General features: G+C 46.6%; 2 protein-coding genes and 1 pseudogene across 2 annotated transcripts in view; 1 reads left to right on the plus strand and 2 right to left on the minus strand.

The window, feature by feature from the left end:
- LOC142590343 (cytochrome P450 3A5-like) overlaps positions 1 to 26,417 on the plus strand; it is a 43,513-nt gene extending 17,096 nt beyond the window's left edge. Inside the window, exons 6-15 of the mRNA XM_075702399.1 lie at positions 82 to 207; positions 9,388 to 9,625; positions 15,712 to 15,842; positions 17,703 to 17,787; positions 21,100 to 21,172; positions 22,353 to 22,461; positions 23,104 to 23,195; positions 23,285 to 23,425; positions 24,720 to 24,882; positions 25,558 to 26,417. Coding sequence (XP_075558514.1) covers positions 82 to 207; positions 9,388 to 9,625; positions 15,712 to 15,842; positions 17,703 to 17,787; positions 21,100 to 21,172; positions 22,353 to 22,461; positions 23,104 to 23,195; positions 23,285 to 23,425; positions 24,720 to 24,882; positions 25,558 to 25,635 — 1,236 coding nt within the window. The 3' untranslated portion in view covers positions 25,636 to 26,417. The remainder of the gene's footprint in view (positions 1 to 81; positions 208 to 9,387; positions 9,626 to 15,711; positions 15,843 to 17,702; positions 17,788 to 21,099; positions 21,173 to 22,352; positions 22,462 to 23,103; positions 23,196 to 23,284; positions 23,426 to 24,719; positions 24,883 to 25,557) is intronic.
- LOC142590342 (uncharacterized) lies at positions 3,245 to 6,089 on the minus strand (annotated as a pseudogene).
- LOC142590755 (uncharacterized) lies at positions 6,962 to 8,767 on the minus strand. Its single transcript, XM_075703182.1, has one exon. The coding sequence runs from the start codon at positions 8,765 to 8,767 to the stop codon at positions 6,962 to 6,964; it is 1,806 nt and encodes a 601-aa protein (XP_075559297.1).
- Positions 26,418 to 26,756: the final 339 nt, after the last annotated feature.

A 26,756-nucleotide genomic window follows, 5' to 3' on the forward strand; every position in this document is an offset into this window, starting at 1 on the left:
AAAAATCTTGTAATATCGGTAAAAGTGTCGTCGCTCTGATATTATTGTTAAAGAATTATCATTCTTCAATTTTCTGAACAGGTAACCATGAGGACGGACGAAGAGCACAGCTTCCTGGGACAAAGTCTCCTCCATGCCCGGGGGCTTCAGTGGAAGAGGACTCGCAGCTGTGTTTCCTATGCATTCACCGCCAATAAGTTCAAACAGGTGAACAAAACAGCCGCATATTGGTCGCCCTCCTCCTCCTCATCCCCAAAATTAATGTTCTCACTCATTTTCCCAAGTGAAAGAGAAATATAAATACAAGAAGTGATGCCCCCATTTCCTTCCCGCAAGGAATACGAACATGTTCGCAGCAATGCCTATTTATGTACATCTTCTGCGAGTGACTTCTGTGAGTAACTCCTTCGACAGGAGTAAAGGAACACAAAGAAGTAAATAGCGAACACCGATATACATTTATGCATTCAAGAGAAGCTAGATAGAGTTAGCCATCATCAACACCCTATTTTATGTCAACTAAAGGACGAAGGCCCCTCCCAGCAAACTAGAATTACCCCCGTCTTGTGCCAGCTGATCCCATCTCATGCCGTTGAATTTCATTTCATCGCAACACCTCATTCTCTGCCATCCTCGGTTGCGCTTCCCTACTCTTGGTACCCAGTCAGTAGCTCCGACAGGCTTATCTTTCCTACCTATCCCATGGCTTCTCCAACTCTATGTTTTCTTAAAGTTAACTGGAAGATCGGCGATCCACGTACGCTCTCTAATCAACACCCTCTTTTTTATTGCCTCCTGAGGTTGCGACCATCAGTTTTTGTTCCATCGCCCTTTGCGTGGTCCTTAATTCTTCTGGTTTCTTTGTTGCCCGCCAAGTTTCTAACTCATATGTTAGTGTCAGAAGAATTCAATCTTTACTAACTTTTGTTTCAAAGGTAGAGATAAGATACTGTTCATGACTCGGTAATTAATGCCTGCCGATGCGCTGCAATTCATTGTTATTCTTCTGTATGCTTTCTTTTCATGACGTTGTTTCTCTGTGCGTAATTGGCCAGGATGAGCGTGCTCTGGCATAGATTCTATGGGCTCACTCCAACCAAGAATTATCTCTCTCCTGTCACACTGTTTAAAATTACTGATCTCTTGCATATGGTCGCTTTGTAGTGACGATGCAGAACACAGCAGCAAGAATCTGAATCATAGAACTAACTTTTTATTAGGATAACTTGTGTTCGAAAAAACAAGTAACTGACAAACACAACAATAGCGGCGAGCACAGCCTACAATCGCGGAAAATCTGATGCGCAGGTCAAGCGCGTGGGCTTTTATACACGACTCGTCAAAGGTTCCAGAGTAATCGCTGGTGCCCGCGCGTCTTCCTAAAAGTACTACACAATTCGCGTCTTACACACTATCAGATTATGCAGGGTTTGGTCACAACAGACAATGGATAGAATCATCGATAACATTCGAGAAACTTCCGATACATGCAAGCGCCCCCCGCGCCTAGAGATAACTTTCAACTCTTGTTAGCCGGTGAAAAGCGGTCACCCGAGAAAGATAAACAAGTGCACATGTCAGTATCAAACAAACTGTTTTACTTTGGTGGCTAAGATCTTCGATAATTTGTTACAAGTCATATCTATAAGTTCTGAACAGGACATTGTCATCTACAAACAGCAGCTTTCTCAGGTGTCTCCCGTTATGCATTCAAGAATAACTATTTTAATACTTATTCTAAGCATGCATTGGATAACCCTGTGGAGAGTGTGTCTTCTTGCATGACCTAATTTTTTCTATGATTTTCCGCTTTTCAAGTGAAGAATTCAGGTCACTGCGAAATCTTTACGAATGTTCATGTGGGATATCCACGTACGCTTCCGTACATTTACGTCGTCTCATGAAGACAGCGATTTTATTTTATTTCGCATTTAGCGTCTACATGCGTCACATTGGACACTTGCCCTACTATTGATAATATAACACGACCTGCATTTTTAAATTTTATTTTCTCCTTTTATTCTGCCCACCTTCTTCTATGGCCTTTCTTTCTCTTCGTCCTATTCCCTTCAGAGTAGCATGCCGGCGAAAATACGCTGGCCAAACACGCTGGACATTGGCACCCCGCAACGATTCTGCATTTTCAATAAAGAGCTTTCTCCCTCTCTCTCTCCCGTACCTCTTCACCACGCAGTCCCTCCATGACTACTGGTTTCTCTTTTGCATAGAACGGCGTTTTTATAACCAATATCACGGCCACAAAGAGGAGTTGTTTGTGATCGACATATTTCTAATTCCCTTGGTTGAGGATACCGAATGTAATTCATTGCTGAATATGCCTCCCTCAAGGTATCTTGTACCCTCATAGGATTGAAGTCGAGCGCTGACTGCATTGTATTAGAACTTATGTAAATAATTGTTTGTACAATACGAAACGGCGCCAAGAAGCCTACAATTATTCAGCGCTTTATCGATCTCTTATTGGGGCAAAAGAAATTAGCATTCCTCCATTTGTCTGGAACATTTAAAATCAAGAGGTATGGCGAAGACAAGGCTGCAACGTAGTAGTAATTAATGAATAAGTGCCTGCAAGTTTTTTTTTTTTTACAGCTGTTACAAAGCAACAATTGTGATTTTAAGAAAACCAATAGAATTTTGGTAATTCATCTTCTATCATTTCTCTTTTATGGCTTTACATACCTTGTACGCTACGACTTTTACGTAGCTTACCACAGTAGACTGCAAGACAGTCTTACTTTAATTATCAACTAAATCCGTAAATCATGTAAATAAGTTCATTCCTGAATCTGCTCTTCAGAAAACGCACAGCTGATGACATATATTAAGAAAATTTCCCTCAATCGTTAACATTTATCTTCTCTAGTTAGCGCTCCTTGTGCGAGATTCAGTAGCATTGATAATCCCCGTCGAATTACCATGCCATATACAATAAGCGACAGCCAAAGCAAATTCTAATTCATGATTGGATGTGCTATTGGACTCATAATTTCGCCTTATCTTGATACTGCTTAGGTGGCGGGATGAATAGAACCCATTCATTTCCGAAAATAGCAGTAACACCGCAGGCGCCTTGCAGAGAGAGAGAGAGAGAGAGAGAACAACTTTAGTAAATATGCCTGCAGAGTCGGTTAGGCTGCCTCCACGCAGGGAGGACAAGCTTTTACCGCGACGCGGCCACTACGTCAGTCTCGTGCATTGTGCTCCTCGAGGTCTGGGTTCCTCGCTACTTCCGCGGATCCGAGAGGGCCGCCACCCCCTTCCTGGGGGTGCTGCCCCCCTTCTCCTCGGTTTCGCGAGGTCGCTGCCTCTCTAGAGCTGCCGAGACCTGCTGGACGGCCTTTACTTGTGTATCTTGGTCATAGGTCCTCGTTGCAGCCTCTAGCTGCGGCGGGATCGTCGTCTTCGCACTGGCTTCTCGTGGATTTATACTACAGTCCCAAAGGATGTAAGCCGCGGTGGCTCTCTCCTTAGCGCACAGTCTACACACGTCACTCGCGTACACGCGCCGACACACGTGCTTAGCTAGCACCGGGGTGAGCTAGCTGTAACCCCGTCTGTAATTGCCTGTATAACACTGCCTCCTCCCGGGTAAGCCCCGGGTGAGGTGGCGGCATAGTCTGTCTGTTAAGTCTGTACCACTTCATTATTTCGTTGAAGGTGGTCATCTTGGCCTTGGCACTGCACCGCGACCAACACTCCGAGTCGGCCGTGCTTGCAGCTGCGCGGTTGGTTAGTCCTCGCGCGGCCGAGTTGGCCGTCTCGTTGTGGTTCACGTTCCCGCGTTCCGACACGTCACTGCCCATGTGGGCCGGAAACCACTTGATCACCACAGCGCTTTTGCGTCCGATGTCTTCAGCCTTGCGCAGTATGCTTGCAGCCTCACTACATGCCCTACCCTTGGCGTAGTTCTTCACTGCCGTTCTAGAATCACACAACACTGTAGTGCATCCGGGGTCGGAGACGGCCAAGGCGATGGCCACCTCCTCCGCCCGGTGTGCCTCTCGAGTCCGGACGCTCGCCGCGGTCTTCGTTGCACCCGTCGATGCCCCGACAGCCACCACCGCGTATGCGTCGCTGCTCCCTCGATACTCCGCCGCGTCCACGTAGATGGCGCCTTCTTCTTTGGCGTGGAGGTCCACAAGAGCCCTGGCCCTCGCCAACCTCCGCTCCTTGTTGTGCTCGGGGTTCACGTTCCTCGGGATCGGGCAGACCCTGAGCTTTCAGTTGATGCTATCCGGTATAAGTACGTCTTTCTGCTGCTCGCCTTCCCTCGGCTCGAGGCCAAGGTCCCGCAGTATCTTTCTTCCGGTTCTTGTTTCAGAGAGACGCTCGAGTTGCGCCGTTCTCTGTGCTTCGGCTATTTCGTCCAGCGTGTTGTGGACTCCCAGCGCCATGAATTTTTCGGCGCTCGTGCTCCTGAGGAGGCCGAGTGCCGCCTTATACGCCTTGCGTATGGTGGCGTCTATCTTGTTACGTTCGCTCGGCCTCCAGTTGTGGAAGGCGGCCACGTACGTTATGTGGCTAACTGCGAAGGATTGAACGAGCCTAGTCAGGCTCTCCTCCTTCATCCCCGCTCTTCTGTTGGACACCCTCTTGATGAGTCTCAGTGCCGCGGCCGCTGTGCACGCGAGCTTGTTGACCGTTTCACCGTTGACTCGATTTCGCTGGATGAGCAGCCCGAGCACTCGAATCTTCTCGACCTCCGGTATTGCTTGTCCTCCCGCTGTCTTGACCGTGATCTTAGGCCGCTCGTACTTTACTTCCATGTTCTTTCTTTTCCTGCCCGCTCCTGTCGGTGGAATCACCAGCAGTTCTGACTTGGCCGGAGAGCAAACGAGTCCAGACCCGCCCAGCTGCTCCTCGATGGCGTTGACCGCTTCTTGCAGCGTTGTCTCGATGCGTCCATCGCTTCCTCCCGGTACCCATAGCGTAACGTCGTCGGCGTAGATGGTGTGCCGGACTCCCGCTACTCTTTCTAGCCGGTTCGCCACCCCGATCATCACGAGGTTGAAGAGAAGCGGGGAGATCACCGAGCCCTGCGGAGTTCCGACGCTGCCCAGCTTCTTCTCTTCGAGCTGCAGGTCTCCCGCGCAGATTTCGGTGGTCCGTTCCGTCAGGAAGGCTTTGATGTACTGGTATGTCCTTCTGCCCATGTTTAGTCTGGATACTTGGGCCAGGATAGCCGAGTGCCTCACTTTATCGAAGGCGCTCTGCAAGTCCAGCCCGAGTATGGCTCTGTTGTCCTTGGTGCCCGTCGTATTGTCGATGATCTCGTTCTTCAGTAAGATCATGGCGTCTTGCGTACCGAGCTTCTTCCGAAACCCAATGATGGAATGTGGGTAAAGCTCCGATTCTTCCAGGTAACGCTGCCACCTGTTCATGAGAACGTGCTCGAGGACCTTTCCCACGCACGAAGTGAGCGAGATCGGCCTGAGGTTCTCTATGTTGGGCGGCTTGCCAGGCTTGGGTATGAGGATCGTCTTGGCTGCTTTCCATTGCTTGGGCAGCCTTCCTTCTTGCCAGCACTTGTTGTAGAAGTTCGTGAGCGTTTCGATGGCCGCTTCGTTGAGGTTCTTGAGCGCTCTGTTGGTCACTCGATCGGGACCCGCGGCGGACCTGCCACTGAGATCCTGCAGGGCAACTCTGACTTCCCATGTCTGGATGTCTCGATCTAGCGTCTCGTTCTCGTTGCCTTGGTAATCCGGGTGTCTTTCCGTGGGGGTGGTCGGTAGGTACTTGGCGTCCAAGCGCCCCTTGACCTCGTCCTCCCCGTGTTCACAGATTGCCTTGTGTAAGATTCTGGCCAGGTTGTTGTGTTGGTGGCCCTTGGTCTTGGTTTCGTCGAGGAGGTGCCGCAGCATGTTCCACGTCTTGCCCTTGTGCATCTGTCCGTCGGCTTCGTTGCAGGCCTCGTTCCACTGTTGGGTGCATAGCACCCTGCAGCGGACCTCGATCTGCCTGTTGAGCTCGGCGATCTTCTTCCTTACACTTCGGTTGGTTCGTCGCTTCTGCCACCTCGCCTTTATGGACTGATTGGCTTCTATCAGGTGGGCCAGCCGACTGTCCATCTTGTCTATCCGTTCGTCCGTCTCCAGCTCTTTGGTGGCTCCTTCCATCGTCTCAACGACGTTGCCCGCCCATTGCTCGATGTCCGTAATGTCCAGTTGCACCGCGGGTAGCGCCTTTCGAAAGGCGTCCCAGTCCGTAATGCGATGCTTCCTTATGCCGCTGTTGCCTTGGCGTTCGAGCGGTACGACGACCTCCACGATGTAGCGATCACTGCCCAGCTCTTGGCCCATGTTTCTCCATTTTGCTTCTCTCGATCCTCCGTCGGTTTTGACGAAGGTAAGGTCCGGAGTGGTGTCTCTCGTAACCGATGTGCCGATCCTGGTGGGAAAGGCCGGATCCGTGATTAGGTTCAGTCCCACGTCAGTGGCGTCTTGCATGAGCTCTCTCCCCTTGACCGTCGTTCTGTGGTAGCCCCAGTCTTGGCTCGGAGCGTTAAAGTCTCCGCACACTACGAGCGTATTGCTCCCCGCGACTGAACTCGCTTTGTGGAAGAGTGCCTTGAATTTCTGTTGTCCGTGGGACGGATTGCTGTAGACGTTCACCAGGAAAGTGCTCTCCTTCCTCCTCTTGCCCGTGATGACTTCCACCGTGCAGTGTTCGATGGCGCTTTTGCCGATCATTTCGTGTTCCATGAAGGTGATCCCTTTACTAACGAAGGTGCAGACCCCTCTGCCCTTGCCCTTGGACGTGTCCCTTTTGCTCGGCGGGCTGTCGTGCGACCGGTAGCCAGGTAATCTCGGCGTCTCTTCGCTGTGTGTTTCTTGAATCATTATGACGTCTGGTTTCCTCGTTAGTTGCTGCAAGTGTTGCTGCAGCACCGCTCTCTTGCCGGTAAAGCCGTTGCAGTTCCAGTGCCAGACCAAGAGGTCTCTCACTGGTGCTGTGGATGCTGCTGTACTTGCTGTCCCGTCCATGATTGCTGCAGTTTGGCGATGATCTGTGCTTCCATGCCTTGTATTTGTGCCTGTATCTGCGTCTGCAGCTGTGCTTGCATCTGCGCCATCATGTTCTGGATCGTGCTCTGTATGTTCGTTGTCATCTGCTGAACTGTTTGCGCGAGCGTAGTGAGGCGTTCGTTGGTTACCTTGCTGGTCGCCTCAAGACGGTCGAGTCTGTCGTCCTGTTTTTCGATTCTCTCCATTATCTTTCGTTCCTTGGCGCCCTCTATGGCTCTCCTCTTGGGAGCCGGTCCCGCCTCTTTGGTGGCTCTCGGGTCCACCTCGACCTCTGGTTCGTCCTCGGTTATCTCTTCTTGTTTCCTCTCTTGTGCGGGCATCGGCAGCAGCTGCTGCTGTTGCTGCAACCCAATTAATGTCGTTAGCTTCTCGTTGATTTCCTTGATGGTTGCGTCCTGTTCGGCGATTGTCCGCTTTAGCATCTCGTTCTCGTCTCTCAGGGCTTTTACCACCCCGTTCTCTTCTTGGATCTTCTTCGCGGCGTTTTGCGCTGGTGGTTGTCTCTTATCTGCTATGTTTGCCTTGAATGCGTCGGCCCAGGCGACTCTCTCCCTCGACTGCGACGGTCTGTGGCGGCTGGCGCTCCTGCCTCCCTTGCTGTTGTCCCTCTTGCGGCTGCTGTCGCGCTGCCTCGATTCCCCGCGGAGTCTCTCGGCAGACGGCGCTCGCAGCGGCGGAAAGCTTTCCGGATCCGGTTGTTGCTGCATGGCTTTCATCTTGCGTTCCCATTGCCGCTTTTTGACCACGTACGACATCTTGTATTTGTTTTTGCATTCCCTCTCGCCCGTTGGATGCTGTCCCCCGCAGAGCTTGCACTTGGGCTTGCATTCGTGTTTGTGATCCTCGCTGGGGTTCACGATTCCGCAGCCGAAGCACACTCTGGTGTTGGGATTCGGGCATACGTCTCTTCTATGGCCGACCTTGCCGCATTGCCTGCACACGTCAAAGTGCTTGCGGTAAAGCCCGCACCTGACTAATATCGAGCCATACTTGACGTAGTTCGGTACTTTCTGTCCTGCGAAGAGTACTATCACCGTGGTTGTATTGCCGATTCTGTGCGCCTCCACCGCTAGGGGGTTGCACGGGTTCATGGTGTTTTCGGCTATCGCCTCCGGGGAGTCGTCTACGGCTATGCCTCGGATGACTCCCTTGACCGTGCCGTCCGGCGCCGTTCGGTAAGCGCTGACTTTGTATGTCCTGGCTCCTATGTTAAGGGCTTTGACCTGAGAGTATAGCGTGGCACGCCTCTCGTCCGGGCTGCTGACTACGATGATGTTTTGCTGCGCGTTCGTGCAGATGGTGTCTGCTTTGCCTTCTTCCTTCGTTACTCGAGCCGCCGTCATGACTGCCGATAGACTTATTGAAACCTCAGTTCTCGCTACGTTGAGACCTCCACGTGGCCTCATGACTATCTTGGTGTCTTCTTTCGGCATGTCTGTCGGCATCCTCGCCGCTTTCGTTACCGAGGCTGCAACTCTCTTAGCAAAGCTGGCCCTAGTCTTGGGTCTAGACTGGTGAGTAAGGGCGGCGGACTCACCGTTTTCCTTGCCGGCCACGATCTGCTTGATGCGCTTGCCGGAGGCCGACCAGCCTTCGGTTTCTTCCGGTGTAATGTCCTCTCCGTGAACTTCAATGCACGTGCGCCCGCCGAGACTGCCGATGCTCGGTGCTGACGCCATGTTGTCTCCCATTGACGTGGCCACTTCCATTTCGCACGCCATCTTGGTCGTACTCGTCGCCGGGTTAGGCCTAGCGGCCGGGCCCGTCGCCACCGGTGGCCGTACTCGTGGGAGACCTACGTTAGGCTTAGCGAAAAGTCCGCACCGCAACAGAAAAAGTCCTCGTAAATCGAGAGAATCACGTACCGCTTGGTCAAAACTGGTACTGGTGGATGCCCCGCACCTTCGCGCACACTTTGATACCAATCCTATCGCGGTAAGTGCAAATTAACACTGCGTTAATTGGCATAATAGCAGGAGCCGATGAGAAGCCCGGCTCTTCCGCAGTCGTCTTCTTCTTTCTCCTCGGCGCCTTGGAAGTGCTAATAAATTGTTCGGCATTGATACTTCATCAAAAGTGACTGACGTCTTTTCCATACCAGCGAACGATCTTATACTTAATTTTGCTAGAACGCCAGTCACGATTCTTTTGAAACAGCAGCAAACGCACATATGATTCTACACGCCTCTGTATTTTTTCCTTCAAAAAGTAAGTTTAAATACTCGATGTCTTGAGGAATATAGGCGCATTTGCCGACTTCAAGCTGTGTTCTAAAGTCCGCAGGTGACGTGTGATAGGAAAAGCAACTGATTACGCTGCCCTACCTTCGAATTCGATGCAGATGGTTCCGTACATGTCTCAAGTGGCTGACATATTCATCCAAATACTGGGTGAGAAGGCGGACGATGGCAAAGAGTACCCGATGCTGCGTCTCTTCCAAGGCCTGACCATGGACTACGTGGGTCGGGCTGCATTCGGCTTCGACTGCACTTTCCAGCGCGAGCTTACGCATCCGTTCCTGAAGACAGCGCAGAGCGTGTTGCCCGGCGTCATGACAGGACCTGTGCACATGCTTGCCCGTGAGTATAGTATATTTTGCCTTACCCTAACGCAGCCTATGGATTCACTTGCAACTACGAAATAAAGCACACAGACACACTTAAACGTACCGATAGGATTTGGAGATTGAGATAGAAACCGGAGAATAAACGCCGAAGTGTGCAGCGAGCGAGGCACTGTAAAAGCTACGTGTAGTGTGACAGGCCGGAAGACGACAATATAGACTATAGGTTCAACGCTGATGTTGATGATATTCCAGTTCATTATAACATGCAGTGGGGTTAGGTCGGCTGTGTGATGCTCAGAGTTGACGTTTTATTGAAGTGATAAAATGGATGCCAAGGTAAGGAAAATTTGGTCGACTACGGCATTGAACCCAGTGGTGTGATAAAATGGGAACGTTCGCAGGAATAGACTGAAACCAGGTGGCATCTAAGAGAGGGTAATTAGAGATTGCTAGCAAAGAGCTTCGTTCTACAGTGATATGAAATAGCTTAGAAATAGCTATGAAAAAACAGGCATGTAGTAATGACAATGACGTAAAAACGTGCGCGCTATTGGGCCCTCGACAAATTTAGCTAGAACGAATGTGAGGCATGCATAGGCATGTACATGTTACATGGTTCCTACAGCGCGACTGGACACTGACAGAGTAAAAAGAAGGGGACACCCCACGGCGCTGACTATAAACTAAAGTGACGCTCTTACAGATGTGAAGCTACACTAACTCGCCCGATTTTACATCCTGCTGCAAATGTATGTAAGCACGCTTACCAACTGAGCTATGGGGGCGCCATCTATTCATCCACTTTTTAAGCCCTGGCCAAGGCCCTGGCAGCAGATGTAAAACACCCTTCGTGCCGCAGGTTTCACGTGGTCCATTGATTTGGAAGAGGCAACTAGTCAGTAAAACTTAGCCCGCTACCTGAAGGCATCAAAGCTGCTGGACTTGATATCCCATGGTAGCCTGCGTGTATGCGTGTGTGTGTGTGTGTGTGTGTGTGTGTGCGTGCGTGCGTGTGTGTGTGCGTGTGTGTGTGTGTGTGTGTGTGTGTGTGTGTGTGTGTGTGTGTGTGTGTGTGTGTGTGTGTGTGTGTGTGTGTGTGTGCGCGCGTGTGTGTGTGCGTGCGTGTGTGTGTGTGTGTGTGTGTGTGTGTGTGTGTGTGTGTGTGTGTGTGTGTGTGTGTGTGTGTGTGTGTGTGTGTGTGTGTGTGTGTGTGTGTGTGTGTGTGTGTGTGTGTGTGTGTGTGTGTGTGTGTGTGTGTGTGTGTGTGAACGAACTTTTTTTCAGTGTCCGACGAAATGCATTGGCACCCTGTATAACCCACAATTCGGGTTTTCCATTCAAACTTGCCTTCTGGATTCCTACGGTTATGAATTCACGCGGTAATTCGTGTTAGCACTTACAACAAAACTTAAAAACTCATGAATTTCTCCACAAGAATTGAAATATGTAAACTTCTTCAGAATAACAGTTTCCTGAAACATCAAGATAAACGTTAGTGGCTCGTTTACGGCACCGCACTAATTTTCTAAATTATTTCGGGCTATATAAGCAGTCGATTTCTTCTTAAATTATTCGCGGTGTTCCTTAGGAACTCAAAGTTACATGCCCGTCAGTCGCTGCTACAATCGGCTGATTGCGCGAGCACCGGCCGACTGCCACCCATCGAGCACAAAAGCTGCTGCCTCGTGTCCTGGAATCATATCACCTTGCGTCGTGGGAGCCATCGTCGTGCAATCCCGCGCAGGTGATACCGGCACGCACCGCAGCGCCCTCAAGCCAAGTATAAGAAGCCTTAGCGACAAACGTCAAACGGGATTTGCAGCCAGTTTCACAGCGCTAAAACTGTTGCTTTCGCTCGTTGTAGGTGAGTCTGCGGCGCTTTGGCGCATTTCGTGATCCCTATTTGGCTGCAAACCCCAATTGAAGTTGTGTAAAATTTTTTTGAACAGAGATGGGCATTGATCTATGTACCTACCGCGCCAGGATCGGCTGTTTCGTCGCGCTTAGTAGAGTCACTAAATCGTGCTCACCCGTGTGGCTACGGCCAGCATCGGTGTGTCGGACATCGAAGGCTGGGGCACAATTGTTCGTAGTTTTGTTCTGTGTCACGCACCTGATCATCTGTGCAGGGGACGTCGAAACAAACCCAGGTCCTGACAAGGTAGATCAAATTATGAATTTTCTCAAAGAACTTTCTGCGGCTAATGAAAAATCTCAGAAAGACATGTTCGTCAAACTCAAGGACATCCAGTCGAATATTACAGATGTCAAAAGACGGTTGTCACAAATTGAACAGCGCCTAGAAACAGTTGACAGCGTTCACAAAGATGTATCCACAGTGGGGATGCTTGTGCAGGAAACTCGTGATCAGGTTCGAACCATTGAACTTAAACAAACTGAACAAGCCAATCTTGCCGTGGATGATCTGAACAACCGAATGCGGCGGAACAACCTTATATTCAAGGGCATTCCCGAGGAAAGAACTGAGAAGTGGAATGACACGGAAAAATTAATTACAGAGTTTATAACGAATACATTCGACATTCAGCCTAGTGGTATTGAAAGGGCTCACAGACTGGGACAGGAAAAGCCGGGATATAATCGCCCCATAATAGTTAAGTTTTTGAACTTTAAGGATAAAAACAATATCCTAAGGAATGCATTCAAGCTTAAAGACGTTGCATCTGCTCGAGTATGGGTAGAAGAAGACTTTTCACCGCGCTTGCGGCAGATCAGAAATAAACTCCGCGATTTTGCTCGGACTAACCGCCAAGTCAACGAAAATTTCAAGCTAGTTTTTGATAAACTAATTCTTGCCAATAAGCACTATACGTTTGATTCCTCGACCGATAAGGTGGTAGTTCTCCCAGACCACCAGAAACGTAGAACAAACGAATGAACCTGAAAGAACCCATCCGAATAACACCTTGTCAATCATAGTATCAAATTTCCGAAGCCTGTTAAACAAACAAGATCATCTGCAAGCCTTTATTGAATGCTGTTCCGCGGACATAGTCCTTGGTACCGAAACTTGGCTTTGCTCTGATGTAGCTGACAGCGAACTATTGCTTTCGAATAGTTTTTCCTTGTTTAGAAAAGACAGAAGCACATCTCGAGGCGGTGGCGTCATAATTGCTGTAAATAAGAAGTTCAGTGCGCATCTTGTCGACACTTTTTTCGTCCTGGAAATATTGTGGATCGCACTCCGTTTATCGCCGTCTGTAACTTGCGTTATCGGGGTTTGCTATCGGCCACCCAGTTCTTCAGCTGACTTTGTTGAATGCTTTCATGACTCTTTAAGCATTATTCAAAGCAACTATCCGTCATCGGAAATAATACTTGCAGGTGACTTTAACTATCCCGGAATTGACTGGCCGACATGCAAACCTGTCGAGGGCGCAAGAAGGCATGAATGTAGGCAGTTTCTTGATGTTCTTTCTTTGTTTAATTTGAGCCAAATGGTATCATGTCCCACACGTGGTGATTCAGTTCTAGATCTTGTACTGACTACAGATATACAAAGTATGTATGTACGCGTCCTTGACTGCATGAGTGACCACAATGTTATCCACTGCGAGTACACCATAAAATATGAAAAACCTCGTAATGCAAAGAAAACCATATACGATTACAACAGAGGGGGTGTACGCGGACTAAATAACGACCTACTAACAATTTCTACGCAGTTTTTATGGACCTTTTCCGAGCGTGATACAAACGAAAATTGGCAGATCTTTCAAAGGACGCTCACTGAATTGAAGGAAAGATATATTCCAAGAATTACTATCAAATCTTCAAACAAAAACACGTGGTTTACAACACATGTCAAGCGGTGCAATAATAAGAAGAAAAGAATGTATTCAAGGGCAAAGCTTTCGACCTCTTCCGACGACTGGGGACGCTATCTCGAACAGGCGAGACATTGCAAAGCAGAAATTGAAGCAGCGAAGGAAAAATTTTACAACTACGACTTATCACAAATGTTAAAAAACAACTGTAAAAAATTTTGTGAAGTAGTAAATCCGAAACCATCGTCATCCTCCCTTGTGTCGATAACGAAAGATGGTGAGCCTCTTCTGCAGTCCGATGTTGCGGAAGAATTAAACACTTTTTTCTGTTCGGTTTTCACATCGGAAGAACCAGTGCCACCAGATCTGAACTTTATCAGCTTAAATACTTCAATGAATGGCCTCATAATCACTCGCGAAGGTGTAGAAGCTGCTATAGATCGTCTACCAGTCAATTCGGCACCCGGAACAGATGATATTTGCGCAAAATTGCTAAAACTTACAAAACCAGCTATATCACGTATCTTGGTTGCTATATTTCAACAGTCAGTTAATACAGGATGCGTGCCTGACGCCTGGAGGTGTGCCCGCGTGATCCCCATTTTTAAGGCCCATATCATTAACAAGCATCTGTTGTAAATTACTAGAGCACATCATATCATCCAATGTCATGAAATTTCTATCAGATCACAATTTCTTCGTTAGCAATCAGCATGGTTTCCTTCGTGGTCGTTCCTGTGAAATCCAACTATTCGAATTGGTTACTGACCTCCCCGAAGCCGTTCATGGTGGACTAAAAATAGATGCTATATTTATTGATCTTGCAAAAGCATTTGACAAAGTTACGCACATCCGCTTATTAATGAAGCTAACGAATCTTAACATAAACAGTAGGATTACAAATTGGATAGCTAATTTTTTAACCAACCGAAGTCAATCAGTCTACGTGAATGGGTACTCATCTTCACTTTCGCATGTAAAATCCGGTGTACCGCAGGGTTCGGTCCTGGGTCCAATATTATTTCTGATCTATATTAACGACATAGGAAACACTTTATCTTCTACCATAAGGTTATTCGCAGACGACTGTATCATCTACAGACAAATGAGTAACGCGGAAGACAAGAACTCATTACAGGTAGACCTCGACAAACTCGCATTTTGGTGTTGCCAGTGGCAAATGGAAATTAACGTTTCTAAAACTAAGGCCATGACGTTCACGAGAACACATAATCCAGAATTAAGCTATTACACGATTCAGGGAATCCCTGTTGAGAAAGTATCCACATTTAAATATCTCGGAGTTCATTTATCCTCTGATTTATCTTGGAACGAGCACATTAATACCATAACCAGTAAGGCATCCAAAACACTCGGCTTCATTAAACGCAACTTATACTTGGCGAACTCTGCTACTAAGTTATTGGCATACACTACGCTTGTTCGTTCAAAGGTAGAGTACGCATCCATTATTTGGAATCCGCATCAGACCTATCTGATCGATCAACTCGAAGCATTACAAAATAAAGCAGCAAGATATATCACAAAAAAATAATCGCGAAACTACAGTGTTATGGACATCAAGGAATCACTTTCATTGCCCTCTCTTCAAAACCGCCGACTAATAACATTGTTATCACATTTTCACGCGCTTTATCATAGTAGATCCCCGTTCCGCGAATCTTACATCAATGCAGCTCATACTATTTTTCAGCGTTTTGATCACCCATTTAAAGTGCAACCCCTTTTTGCTCGCACTAATCTGTACCGTCATTCACCATTACTTTTGGCAATATATCATTGGAATAGACTACCGAGGGACATTGTATCTGCCATTAACCATGATGTTTTTGTTAACAAGTTGAAGGTTTTCCTAAATGTGTGATCATTTCTGTGTTGAGTGCCTACTTGCGTATGTTATTCTTTCTGCATATAATTATGTCACTGTCACTGTATCTTACCAATGTTCTTTTTCTACACGTTTCTAATTGTAACTGGCTCCCCCCCCCCCCCCCCTATGTAATGCCCGAATGGGCCCTTAGGGTATATGAATAAAAAAAAGATTATTTGAAGATTTTATGCGCTTCGAAATGTCTATTAATTGGGCCTTGCTTTGGAAGTTTCAAGCCACCTCATTAGCTCAGATTACAAAGCTACCGCCCGGAAAGGCGTTCGTCCCGGGTTCGAACTACGATCAGAACGAGTTTTTCTTCTACGGGGAAATTTTCTTTATGAGGAACCTGCATGAGATTCTTATATATCTTCGCGCTACATTCTGGTGGATGACAGTTTTTCTCTTTCACTTTTCTAGATAGTACAACAACGATGTCTAAGTACATCGCGCCAATACTTTGGCTGAACGAAAAGATTGGCTCATTCACGTATGACATATTCAACAAACACACATCAAAGGTGATTCAGCTTCGCATGAAAAATCCCGAGGTGAGTTTATGATTGTACATACGCGCTGAACTGAAAATAAACCAGCGAATATCGTGTTGTTCATTTAAAGATATTATCGCAAAAGTCCATCAAGAAATTCAGGCGAGGTTGTCGGCATAATATTGGTGGATCGAGTGCCGGTGACTGCTTATCATGCATTTAATTCTATTTATATGATTACGGACCCCTCTATAGACTATAAGCGAAGTCTCACAATATACAAAAGAATGAATTACTCTATTACTCCACGAACTTACTTCAAAGCTCTGGGAATGGTATATTAATTAAATGTTGAGAATTTTAAAGAGGACAATAAGCATTTTCAGGAACTCCTTGTCCCGGACTCTCCTTGCTCTCAAAGTAAGGTGACTTGTACTTCAAAGCAGCTTTTCAGCCACTAGACATGGAAAACATGAAGCGCGCACATCTCACTCAAAATTTTATGTTGATTTTTCCTATTCCGCCTGAAGCATTTTTCGACTCCTGTGTACACATGCAGAGTTTTACTTGTTTATGCGAAATATGCTACTTCGCGGACAGTATGCCATGGGACTTTCAGTGTTTGTTTTATTTATTTTTCGTGTAGCCTTAGACAGCCTTGATGCAGGTCAAAACATAAATATGTATTTATCCGATCTCCCTCAAACATGGCGTGGCTAATGGAAGTGTGGCGGTCTCTAGGGCGCCGTTTGTTGCTGTATTAGTAAATCAAAAAAAGTCACAGCCCGGCGCGGCACACACAGCAAAGCCACTGCGTAAGCTAGAGGAGCGGCTCCATAGGAGCTCCATTTTCGGCAGCGCGCACTACAGGGTCTTCGCGGCGAAGTTTCCTTGCGTCGTTATCACGAGATCGAACTGAACGGTCCGCCCCTTCTAGACGGTGAGCTGCGGCCTCTGCTGCTCTCTGCAAAGAGGTCTGCCGACACCGACGTTGCGTAGTTGCAGCCGCGCACGTAGGTGTACGATTCGCTTCTTCAGCAGGAGTTCGTAAGTTGCGAGGAGGCGTCATGACGGGCACTGAAGAGCAAACACAGGGATCCAGAATAAGCGGCGTATATGTCACATTCCCTTTACATGTGGCACGCTACGATGCAACTGCTACATGTTGTTTGGTGAAATACAACGCAACTGCAATGCAAAGCTTGCACGTATTGACGCTACGTGGCGTGCATCTCACATCGCGTGACAATGGGCGCGATACGGGGCTGCTTCTGGTAAAGATAGTGAATTACTGACATGCCCTTTCAAACGAGCCGGGGAGAAACAGTAACTTAGCCTGCTTTATTTAATCGGGTATGCTACAGGTGTTTCTCATTGTAGCACTTTTGTATGCATCTCCTTAATGTTCTTCTTCTTTTTTAAAACTTCTCTATCTACCTTGTACCGCTAACTATGCAACTGCTACATGGAGTGCCACCTGGTGCAACAACATGCAGTATGCAAAGTAGGCACGCATGGAGGCTACGCGCCGCGCATCTCAAATCACGTGACTCCTCGCGCGCTAGGACACGTGTATATGGCATGCTTTTGCCGCAGCTAAGAAGCGCTGGCGCGACGCAGTAGTGGAGTTGCAGACTCGCACGCAGAAGGCCCGGGTTTGATCCTGGCGGGAATTGGTTTTTTTTTTTATTTCTCATTCCTGGCGACAGCTGCGGCGGAGACCGGCGAGGGCGGTGGCGGACAACATCGCCAACCGAAACGGCTATTCCAATGAGCCCGTAACACCTTGCACTGTGAAAAATTTAACACAACCTTACCATTGCTGGAACTCTTTTTCGAATGGTTGTGGAGTCGTATCCGTTAAAATTTGATAACCTAACAGAGGACATGACTCGCTATGATTTGTACCTCTGATTTTAGGCGAGGAAGCCGGACATGCTGCAGACGATGCTTGATGTTGAGAGTGAGGAAGGAGAGCTGCCGGAAGCACCACAACTTCTTGATGGTATGTGTCATATTTACCATATTGCTGTAGCAATTTCGTTTACATCGCACATAATTTTCTATTTGATATTTCATCGTCCCCTCAGCCCGTCGTTCACCTACCTTGACAGTGTGGTTGATCAGTCTTTTTTCACTTAAGAATATTTATTCAGTGAGACTACCGCTGCTTTGTCGTTTTATTGCACGCTCTGAAAATAAACTGGCTATGTTTAGCATAACGGGGACTTGAGACACGCTACAAGGTATACCAGAACGTGTAGTGACGCAATCATTATAAATGACTACTTAAGAATTTTTTAGCAAATACTTTCTTAGAAGCAAGGGTATAGAAACTGTTAGTATAGGAGGTCTTCTTTGCCGACTTCAGGCAGGTTTGGCGTATCTGAGATCTTGCTTTCTGTGTATATGTAATCCCTTAACGAAAGGGAGAATTTCGTAACTTTGGAATGTCATAGGGAGTGACAAAAGCTATCAAAATGTAGGTGCCAACGAGATAAGAAGGTAATATTCGTTGCAATGTAAGTCAAATTAAAGATACCGGCGTAGTTAGCACCAGTATAGTCGAAAACTAACCACATTTGAACGTGACTTGCCCTATCTTCAGGATCAGCCTACCTGGACTCTTTGTCAAAGAACAAAAACAAATACATGTGTGTCAACCAATCTTGACGCGAAAGAAGACAGCGTCAGCCTACATGCACCCCAAAAAAGCGAATGAAATATCTCGGCATGAGTAAATGAAATAGAAGGACCGGATAGAAGTGTAAGGCCCCACAATGGAACAAATAAAATACTGCAAATAATTCTGAAAACGTTCGACAGCATATTACGCTCCTGTAACACGCGAAGGCGAAAGCCTGCTGCACACGTGATGATGTACTAAGTTATACGATCGGTGGGGTCAGACTTCTTGCAAGCAAGACACAACAAGCAGTAGGTTGAAGTAAATGTATGGCGCTGTAGGTCGACCCCCTCAACGACAAATGCGAGCGCCTACTACCTAAAGGTTCTTCTTTCTCTCTTTCTTTCGTTCTTTCTTGCTTTCTTTGTTATTTTGTTCGTTCTTTCTTTCTTTCGTTTCTTTTCGTTCCTTCTTTAGTTCTTTCTTTTCTTCGTGCTTTGTCTCGTTTTTTTTTTTCATTGATGTTCAGCCATTGTATCTTTGCTTGCTTACGGGGATATGAGCTATTCCTGATGACGATATTTTCTGTCTCAGCTCCTTTTTTGTCTCACTGTGCCTTTTTCGGGTATGAGACATTGCCACGAGCCACTTAAGGCTTTCGCCTTATTATTACGCAATAAGGCCACATTTCATCATCTTTAATGCTCTTCGGCATTCGCTATTCACAGGCATGGTGACACATGCGTCAGCGAACCCTCTATGCCCTAACTAGGGAACGACTTGTTTGAATATAGCGTCTGTTTACCGTACAACAGATCTTCCGACCATGCACTTGAGTCATCGAGAGGTGCCGACTTCGGACCTGAAACATCCTCCGTCCTTAACTAGTGTTGAAAGTAGCAGAGGATAAAGCGAAAGGAAATTGACTATAGACAACGCGCCCAAATAATCAATTTGTATGGTTGTTAGTCAGCACTCGTGTAAGTAGTCGTTGCCTCTGTCCAGTTCAAAAGAGCTATTTCTTCTCTCTTGTGTGTACTAGCCGACCTTCGGCTGCTAAGAGCGAGGACGCGGGATCGGATCCCGGCTACGGCGGTTTCATTTCGATGGGGGCAAAATGCGAAAACATCCGTGTACTTATATATAGGTGCACGTTAAACCCCATAATTTAATTTAATTTGACTAGCCGACCCAACTTGCCACACTGGTAATATCCTAATTTCATTGCAAGTCAATGCATATAAATATACGTCGCCTAGACTTCTTTCACGGTGACTTTGGTTGACTCGCCTTTTTAGAAAGCAGTTCTTAGGCGCCTGTTCCTGCGGCGAACATCGGCACTGCTCGTCGTAACCGAGCGAATAAGCAAAGCGAAAGATGTAAACCAACGCGGAGCACAGCGTGAGAAGAAAAGCGCAGCACCGCCCAAGACTTGCGACGACTGCTGCCAGATGGCGTCAGAGATGAGCTCTGTCGTCTGTTCACGGATGGCATATGCGACGTGCGCGTCCGGAGATACCATACATGCAAACACAGCGCTGCGTGAGAGGAGGTCTGTCTGCGGCGGCTGCTGTGAATCGTGCCCACGCGTCACCCACGCACTGTTTCACGCGATCTCCCGATTAGCGAGGCAGTCGCGCCGCACTGGCTCCGTTTGCAACGTGTCGCTCGAGCAAGATTGTCCGCGCCAGCCAATATATCGCGAAATGAAAACACGCGCAGAGCTGCGCTCGAATTTCGCATTACGGGGTATCGTAATTGCGGGGATTTTTATGCGAAGCATACTAGCCGCACAACCACGCTCTTCCTTGCTGCGCCGCGCGCGGCCGCGTATCTACCATATGACGTCATAACAGCTGCAAAAGCGGAGGCTCAACTCGTGCGCTCGCTTGCGGCCGCGTAGCTACATAGCCGGGTCTCAGCTCGTGCGCTCGCCTGCATGAGTTGTTTCTTCGTCTATCCGAACCAAATATAGCCAAGCAACAGCAGTTCACCAGGCTAAACAGTGGTTCAACAACTAAAATAAAGGCTAGTATGCTTCGCATCCTGGGCTTAACCTTAGCTAAGCCACAGCCATTTTTTCTTCTTCTTCTGATTCTGTCACTGCCAACAAGTTCGATCCAGCGAGTGGGTAGAATGCAGTTCAGTTTGCAGCATTCAGTTAGCGGTGCCTCTACTCGCGATTGCGTCTCTCAGTTTTTTTTTTATTATGGTCTCACGTCGTACACTACCGAAGCAGGTATGCGAACAAAAAACGTTGGATTGCCTAAATATCAAAACCTGTGCCGTCACAGCAAGAAAAGTGCGTAACCCGAGGATAAATCTCACACTCTATGTTTTCAGATTTTGCGAGTCTTACAAAATGGCGAACATTCCTATCGTGGAATTAACTTCTAAAAATTGCCTAAGCGAAGTACTCTGAATCGTAGCGCTGTTTAACTGCTCTCGCAAGGCGTAAATTCGGTATTAAATATGAGACTTGATGATTCAGCCCCAAGCGCAGTGTAAAACAAGTCTTTTACATTAAGAAAAAATTCTGACATGCTTCCTAAACAATATCAGTCCGGAACATATTGTCTATTTTTCATATTGCACGTTTCATCACAAATTTTCTGCTGAGCACACAGCTGCTCCTCGAAGATTGCACTGTTCTGTAAACATAATTATTCAACATGTATTTCTTCCACGCAGCTGACGCCAAGCTTTTCAAAAGAATGAGTCCAGAAGAAGTTGGCATCAATACTACCATTCTCTTCATCGCTGGGTAAGTAAGGTAACAAATTAACAAAGAAAACACTTTCAAGGTTTATTCGCAGACAAGAGGTAAAAAAAACTCTAAGGCACAGTAAATTTCCTTTTATTTCGGCATCCTTGTGAGAAAAGTTCAAATAATTTAACGGGACACTGGCTTCCACTAGAATATCGAAATTCTACGGAACTCAGTATGAGTGTCATACATCTATCAACGTGGGCCCCGGCGCTGTAGCAGCAGAAATTTCATGTAGAGCAGTAAGCGTGCGCCACATCATTGCTCTCCATTGCAACTTGGCTTTTTTACAGCACAGACGTGTCCAGACGTCGTCATGTTTTCCGTGGACAGTGTAAAAATGAAACAGATATGACATTTTTAGCACTGTAAAAGCCCATGCTCCCCAAAAATTGAAATTTACAGAAGGCTGGGGCAGTTCAACATTTCGATTGATTTAGAAGATAATGTAGCACATAATTACGTAACTTCAATTCCACCAGAGGCACGTTTCAGCCGAAAAGAAATACTTGCACATGAATGTTGTTCGCATTCTCACTGAAAACAAACTTGATTGTTCGTTTCTTGAAGCTCCCAATGATCGAGAAGTACGGTATCATGTGGGGTTCCGCATGAGCTCTAGCTCTTCGTTGCAGCGACGATTCGTCTGTTATACCTGCACTTCTCTCGTGAAAGCTTTATCATCGTCACACATGAAGGCCACGCACCCTATACAGTGCTCCGCGGCATGAGATCCTTTCGAACGTACTTCAAAATGAAACTGCTGCTTTCAAAATTAATGAATGCAAGCTCACAGAATGACAAACATAAACATTCATTCCTGCCTCGACTCCACCCGCTTATGATTATCGGCTTCCGCTTTTCGCATTTGCACAAGATCACGTGAAATATTTCTGCCAAATCACATAAGCAGCCGAGTGCCGGAGGACACGAGGCGCTGAGGATTGGTTTCAGAGTGCCAGTCATGCTTCAGCACCTCCTGGATGGCACTCGTTAACGAATTATTTAGTGATTACATGATTTGCACAGGAGCGGTTGCCACGATGCGTTTCATCGAGCCTGTTAGCTGCAAAATATTTTCTCATGTACGCTGTTTCCATGGCTGCGCTCATCTCTCCTGCTAGAAAGTACGAGTCAAACACCTCATCACAAACTTACGTTTCACGGCTGATTTCAGCTTCGAGACAACAGCCACAGGCCTAAGCTACCTCGCCTATGTTCTCGCCAAGCATCAGGACATCCAGGAAAATGTCCGCGAGGAAGTGAAGTCTGTTATTGCACGCTATGTGAGTACATCTGCTTCTTTCGAGGCAATTGTGAGAAATTCTTTGTGCAGAGCACGCGGGTCGTCACATGTAAAGCACAATCTGAAAACTAAACAAAACGCCACGATATTTCCTCACGAGAAGGATGCTAGCCGGCAATTGTTTCCAGTAGTAAATTACTTCGCTCTATCACCGTTAACATGCTATGTGGGCAAACCTCGAAAAGTTTACACTAAATCTACTGTTCGTCTCATCTTCTTTCCAACTATGTTGCACATTAAGCTGGTAAGGGATAGGAAAGCGCAGTTCACGTAGGAATACGCGATTGCACGGACAAGGAGTTAATGTCAGCATGAAATAAGATTTCGTAGACCTCCGGGTCTCATGAAAAGCCATTGCGTGGGCCTTGGCTTTCTCTTCCACATGGAACAAGTTCAAGGAACACCGACTATCATGGCTGCCAATATGTTCGGATGGCCTTTTAATATAGAAAAAGGGCAGTCCATAGAATACAAATTAAGCCATTGGTAGCTGCTAGACGCTACAATGAGAACTAGACTGCATTTTGTCGCAAATTAGGTTGCAATGGAGATACCACGTCACGCTATTGCCTTAACTGTTCGCAGGGAGGTTCGTTAACGCAGGTTCGTTAACTCATCGCAGGGAGTACTGGATTACACGGCAATAACGCAAGGATTAAAATACTTGGCCAGAGTTGTGGACGAGACTCTTCGTATGTTCCCGCCCGTCGTAACGTAAGTCTCCAAACGAGTTCAACATTGCTGCCGTACTTAATCACGCGAAAGTTGCACTACTTATATGCCTCTTGCTCTTAAACTTGCAGTTTCACAACCCGAAGCGCAATAAATGACTTTGAGTATAACGGCACCAACTACAAGGCGGGTACAAGCATTTTATCGCCAACTATTCAGATCCATATGGACCCTCGCATCTGGCCGGAGCCAGAAAAGTTTGACCCCGACAGGTAAGCGCTTCAAGTGTGCGTTTTGGGCTGCTAAACACAAACTCAAATGCGAACATTCAACCATAAATACTACAAGGGAAGCGGTCTCTACTAAAGAATGATCTAACTCTCGCGAGCAAGTGTTTGAGGACTGCGGCATCAAAAAGTAATTAAAATTGCTTCTAGCACAGCTCGGCACGGTGGAATTGCGTTAATACATTGTATTGCTTGAACACGCCCACGTAGAATGTGTTAGTTGACTTCACCCAGCACTACCCGGATGCGAAGAAAAAAGATTCGTGGCACCATTTCTCTCGATATTTTCGCTTGCGAGCGCACATGGTGGCTTAATTCAGCACAAGTATTTGCACGAAAGTGAAATTTCTGTTCACCCACTTATATAATAGACACAGCACATAGAAGATTCTGGCAATTGAGGAAGTCCGAACGTTTATTGACAATTAAAAACCTATACGGGGATGGGGGGGGGGGGGTTCCTTGTTCACAACGCAGTATAAACACAAGATCATCGTCAGTATAGGTACATTGGGGACTATGTTGAAAAGGGCACATACGAAAGTGTTTCGAAAAAAAAAAGACTCCTTCAAAAAGCCTGTCTTCTGACTTCAACTAAATAACTTGTTAAATCAGCAGGTTTGACAGAGCGAGAGGGGGGAGGCGCGAGTGTGCCTTAGCCCGTTTTGCTACCCTTCACCGGGAAAAGAGAAATGGAAGTGGAATATGAGAAGGACGGGAGAAGAAAGTTCGCAGCATATAAGACAATATAAGATGGTGAACCTCAAAAGGCACAGCAGCAGTTTTCGTGGCCGTGCGCATAACCTACAGGCGAGGCCACGGTCCCAGAATCTTCCGTTCTCATAACGAGCCTGTCATTTAGTTTCTTCAGTCATTTTCATGTGATGGGCATGCACACAGCAGGCGCTTTGGAGTTACTTCTGTGCCACATATGTTACATTTGACACTGTATGCTGTTGCTGCTAGAAATTAATGTCGGTGAAATCAATGATTTGTAAAAGCAGCACCTATTCCCAGCTTACCGAGTAAGTTACTTAACCTGGAGTATGTCCTGGTAAGAGCTGCAATTTTAAACATGGATCGATTTTCTGTAGGTGCCGGTGATTGAGCTTCAGTGAATTCCATTTCTTTAACGTGAGGTAACGGGCAAAAAAAGAAAACGGACGCAGTTGGGTCTCGTGCACTTAAGATGGTAGCATTGGTGACGTAAGAGCAGCTTCTCATTCTGAAGTGAGGCCACAGTAGTGTTTTTTTGTTTTTGTTGCTGCTGCTGTTTTAGGTTTTTGCCGGAGAACGTTGCTGCAAGGCCCACAATCGCTTACCAGCCATTCGGTGATGGCCCACGGAACTGCATTGGCAAGCGTCTAGCGCTTCTGGAAATCATATACACGGGTGCAAGAATGGTCGACAAATTCAAGCTGACACTGGGAGAGTCTCAGAAGGTGAGCGTGCCTCGTGCCTCTTCTCGTACAGCACATTCCTTATCAATGTGGCCATTCGCGGCAGTGCTTTTGGTTGCCACAAGCTTTTTAGATTCCGTTAGAAGGCGTTGCCAGATAAATAAACAAAGGCGTCCAGACATATATATATATATATATATATATATATATATATATATATATATAAGCGCAAAATTGAATGGAAGCATAAGAGCAGTGCGTTAAACCATACAAAATAGGAAGACTGGTCAATGTACATCTCGCTCGGTTCGCCATACATGTACAGATACATAACTAAGACTGTGTAGTAAAAAAGTTGAGGTAATAAATATAATGTAGTAGTAATAGTGGAGCAGCGTTATGCTAACCACTCCCAATACAAGTAGGAGCCTATAAAAAGAGAATTTGCCGTTGTAACGGTTACATCCCACCCTCACTACTATTTCTTGAGAGAGAGGCCAACTAGCTCACAGAATAAAATGTAGCCTTCTTGCTGGCAAATTGGTTTCTGGGTTTCTAGCGTATGAAATTTTATTTCATGAGTTACCGTACGCGTATTATACTACGCGCGGTTTCAAAGATAAAGCCTATGTGTAAAAGCTGCTCTTATTCTGTGTGTATGTTGATTGCATTGTGTGTGCTCTTCCTGCACAAGCGTTTTTTTTTTCTTTTCTTCAGGATCGTATGAATATGGACTATCATGCCATGGTCTCATCGCCTGGTGACGGCCCCTACATTGTCTTTCAACGACTTTGATGAAATAGGGTCAACAAAAATCTGCACCCACATGTACAAGACATTTAAATTTGGTTGAGGACACAAATAGGCGTATTTGCCAACATGTAAATGTCAAAATTTGTAAAATCTTTCAGACACAAGAATGACCGATCAAAGGGGCAAGGAGGACGAGCAGGTATTTTTTAAAAGCGCACTGCTAAAGAAAAATATTAAGTTCAGCTAGATTGAAATACTAGGCTTCTGTGATGAGGATTTCGTATTTCGTAATGAGAACAGCACTTTTGTCAGCAAGAAAAATACCTAGTGGAAAATCGGAGTGACACCTCCTGTGGCGGACTATGATACCTTTCATGTGACATCAGCGCTGGCTGATTCACAGAGAACAGCGGAGAAAGAGATCACGTGGATATGCGTCAACTGAACCGTTTGGCTTCAACGGTTCTAATTGAGAAGCAGAAGGGGTGCCTTTGGCGACAATTTTCTACCCAACTATGTTGTATACTGACACATGGTAAGTCATGATGAACATCAAAACAACTAATCCGTCTATCTAGCTCGACTTACTGTTTTCCTTTAGTGTGCAATTAAATGTACGCCCTGAGAACAAGCCTTTTGTGGGATGCATACACACTTTAATAACCATGATTTAGCTTCAAACTCTGCACACAAGCAGCAGCAGAGTTTGAGCAGCAAAGCCGGACAAGCAACACATTGTGTTTAGATGCCAGTGACATTTTAGGGACATTTATGCGTCCAATTTCTCCTACTTCAGGACGTTTTCTGAATAAACTCGCTTGAAGTATGCTCCTCTGCTATATGGTGCCCGGTGCGTCCACAAGAGGGTGGCGCAGACAACATTACAGTTTCTTTCTTGCATCGCGTTTGCTGCAATCTTGCGCCGTGCTATCTTTGAAGAGCTTGAGGGCATGTGCATGCGAGGAATTCCTTTGTTCTAAAACTTGGCACAACATTCGCAAATTTGTAAAACGAGCGCAAATTCATAAACTTGATGTATTTATTTACATCTTACCCACAGCGCCTCATGGCGTTACAATGGCGGAGGGAGGAGAAATATTACAAAGCATACAGGGTGGTAGCAAGCACCGACAAGCATAAAAAAAATCATGTACATATAACAG

The sequence above is a fragment of the Dermacentor variabilis genome, chromosome 8, assembly GCF_050947875.1.
Source record: "Dermacentor variabilis isolate Ectoservices chromosome 8, ASM5094787v1, whole genome shotgun sequence".
Lineage (NCBI taxonomy): Eukaryota > Metazoa > Arthropoda > Arachnida > Ixodida > Ixodidae > Dermacentor > Dermacentor variabilis.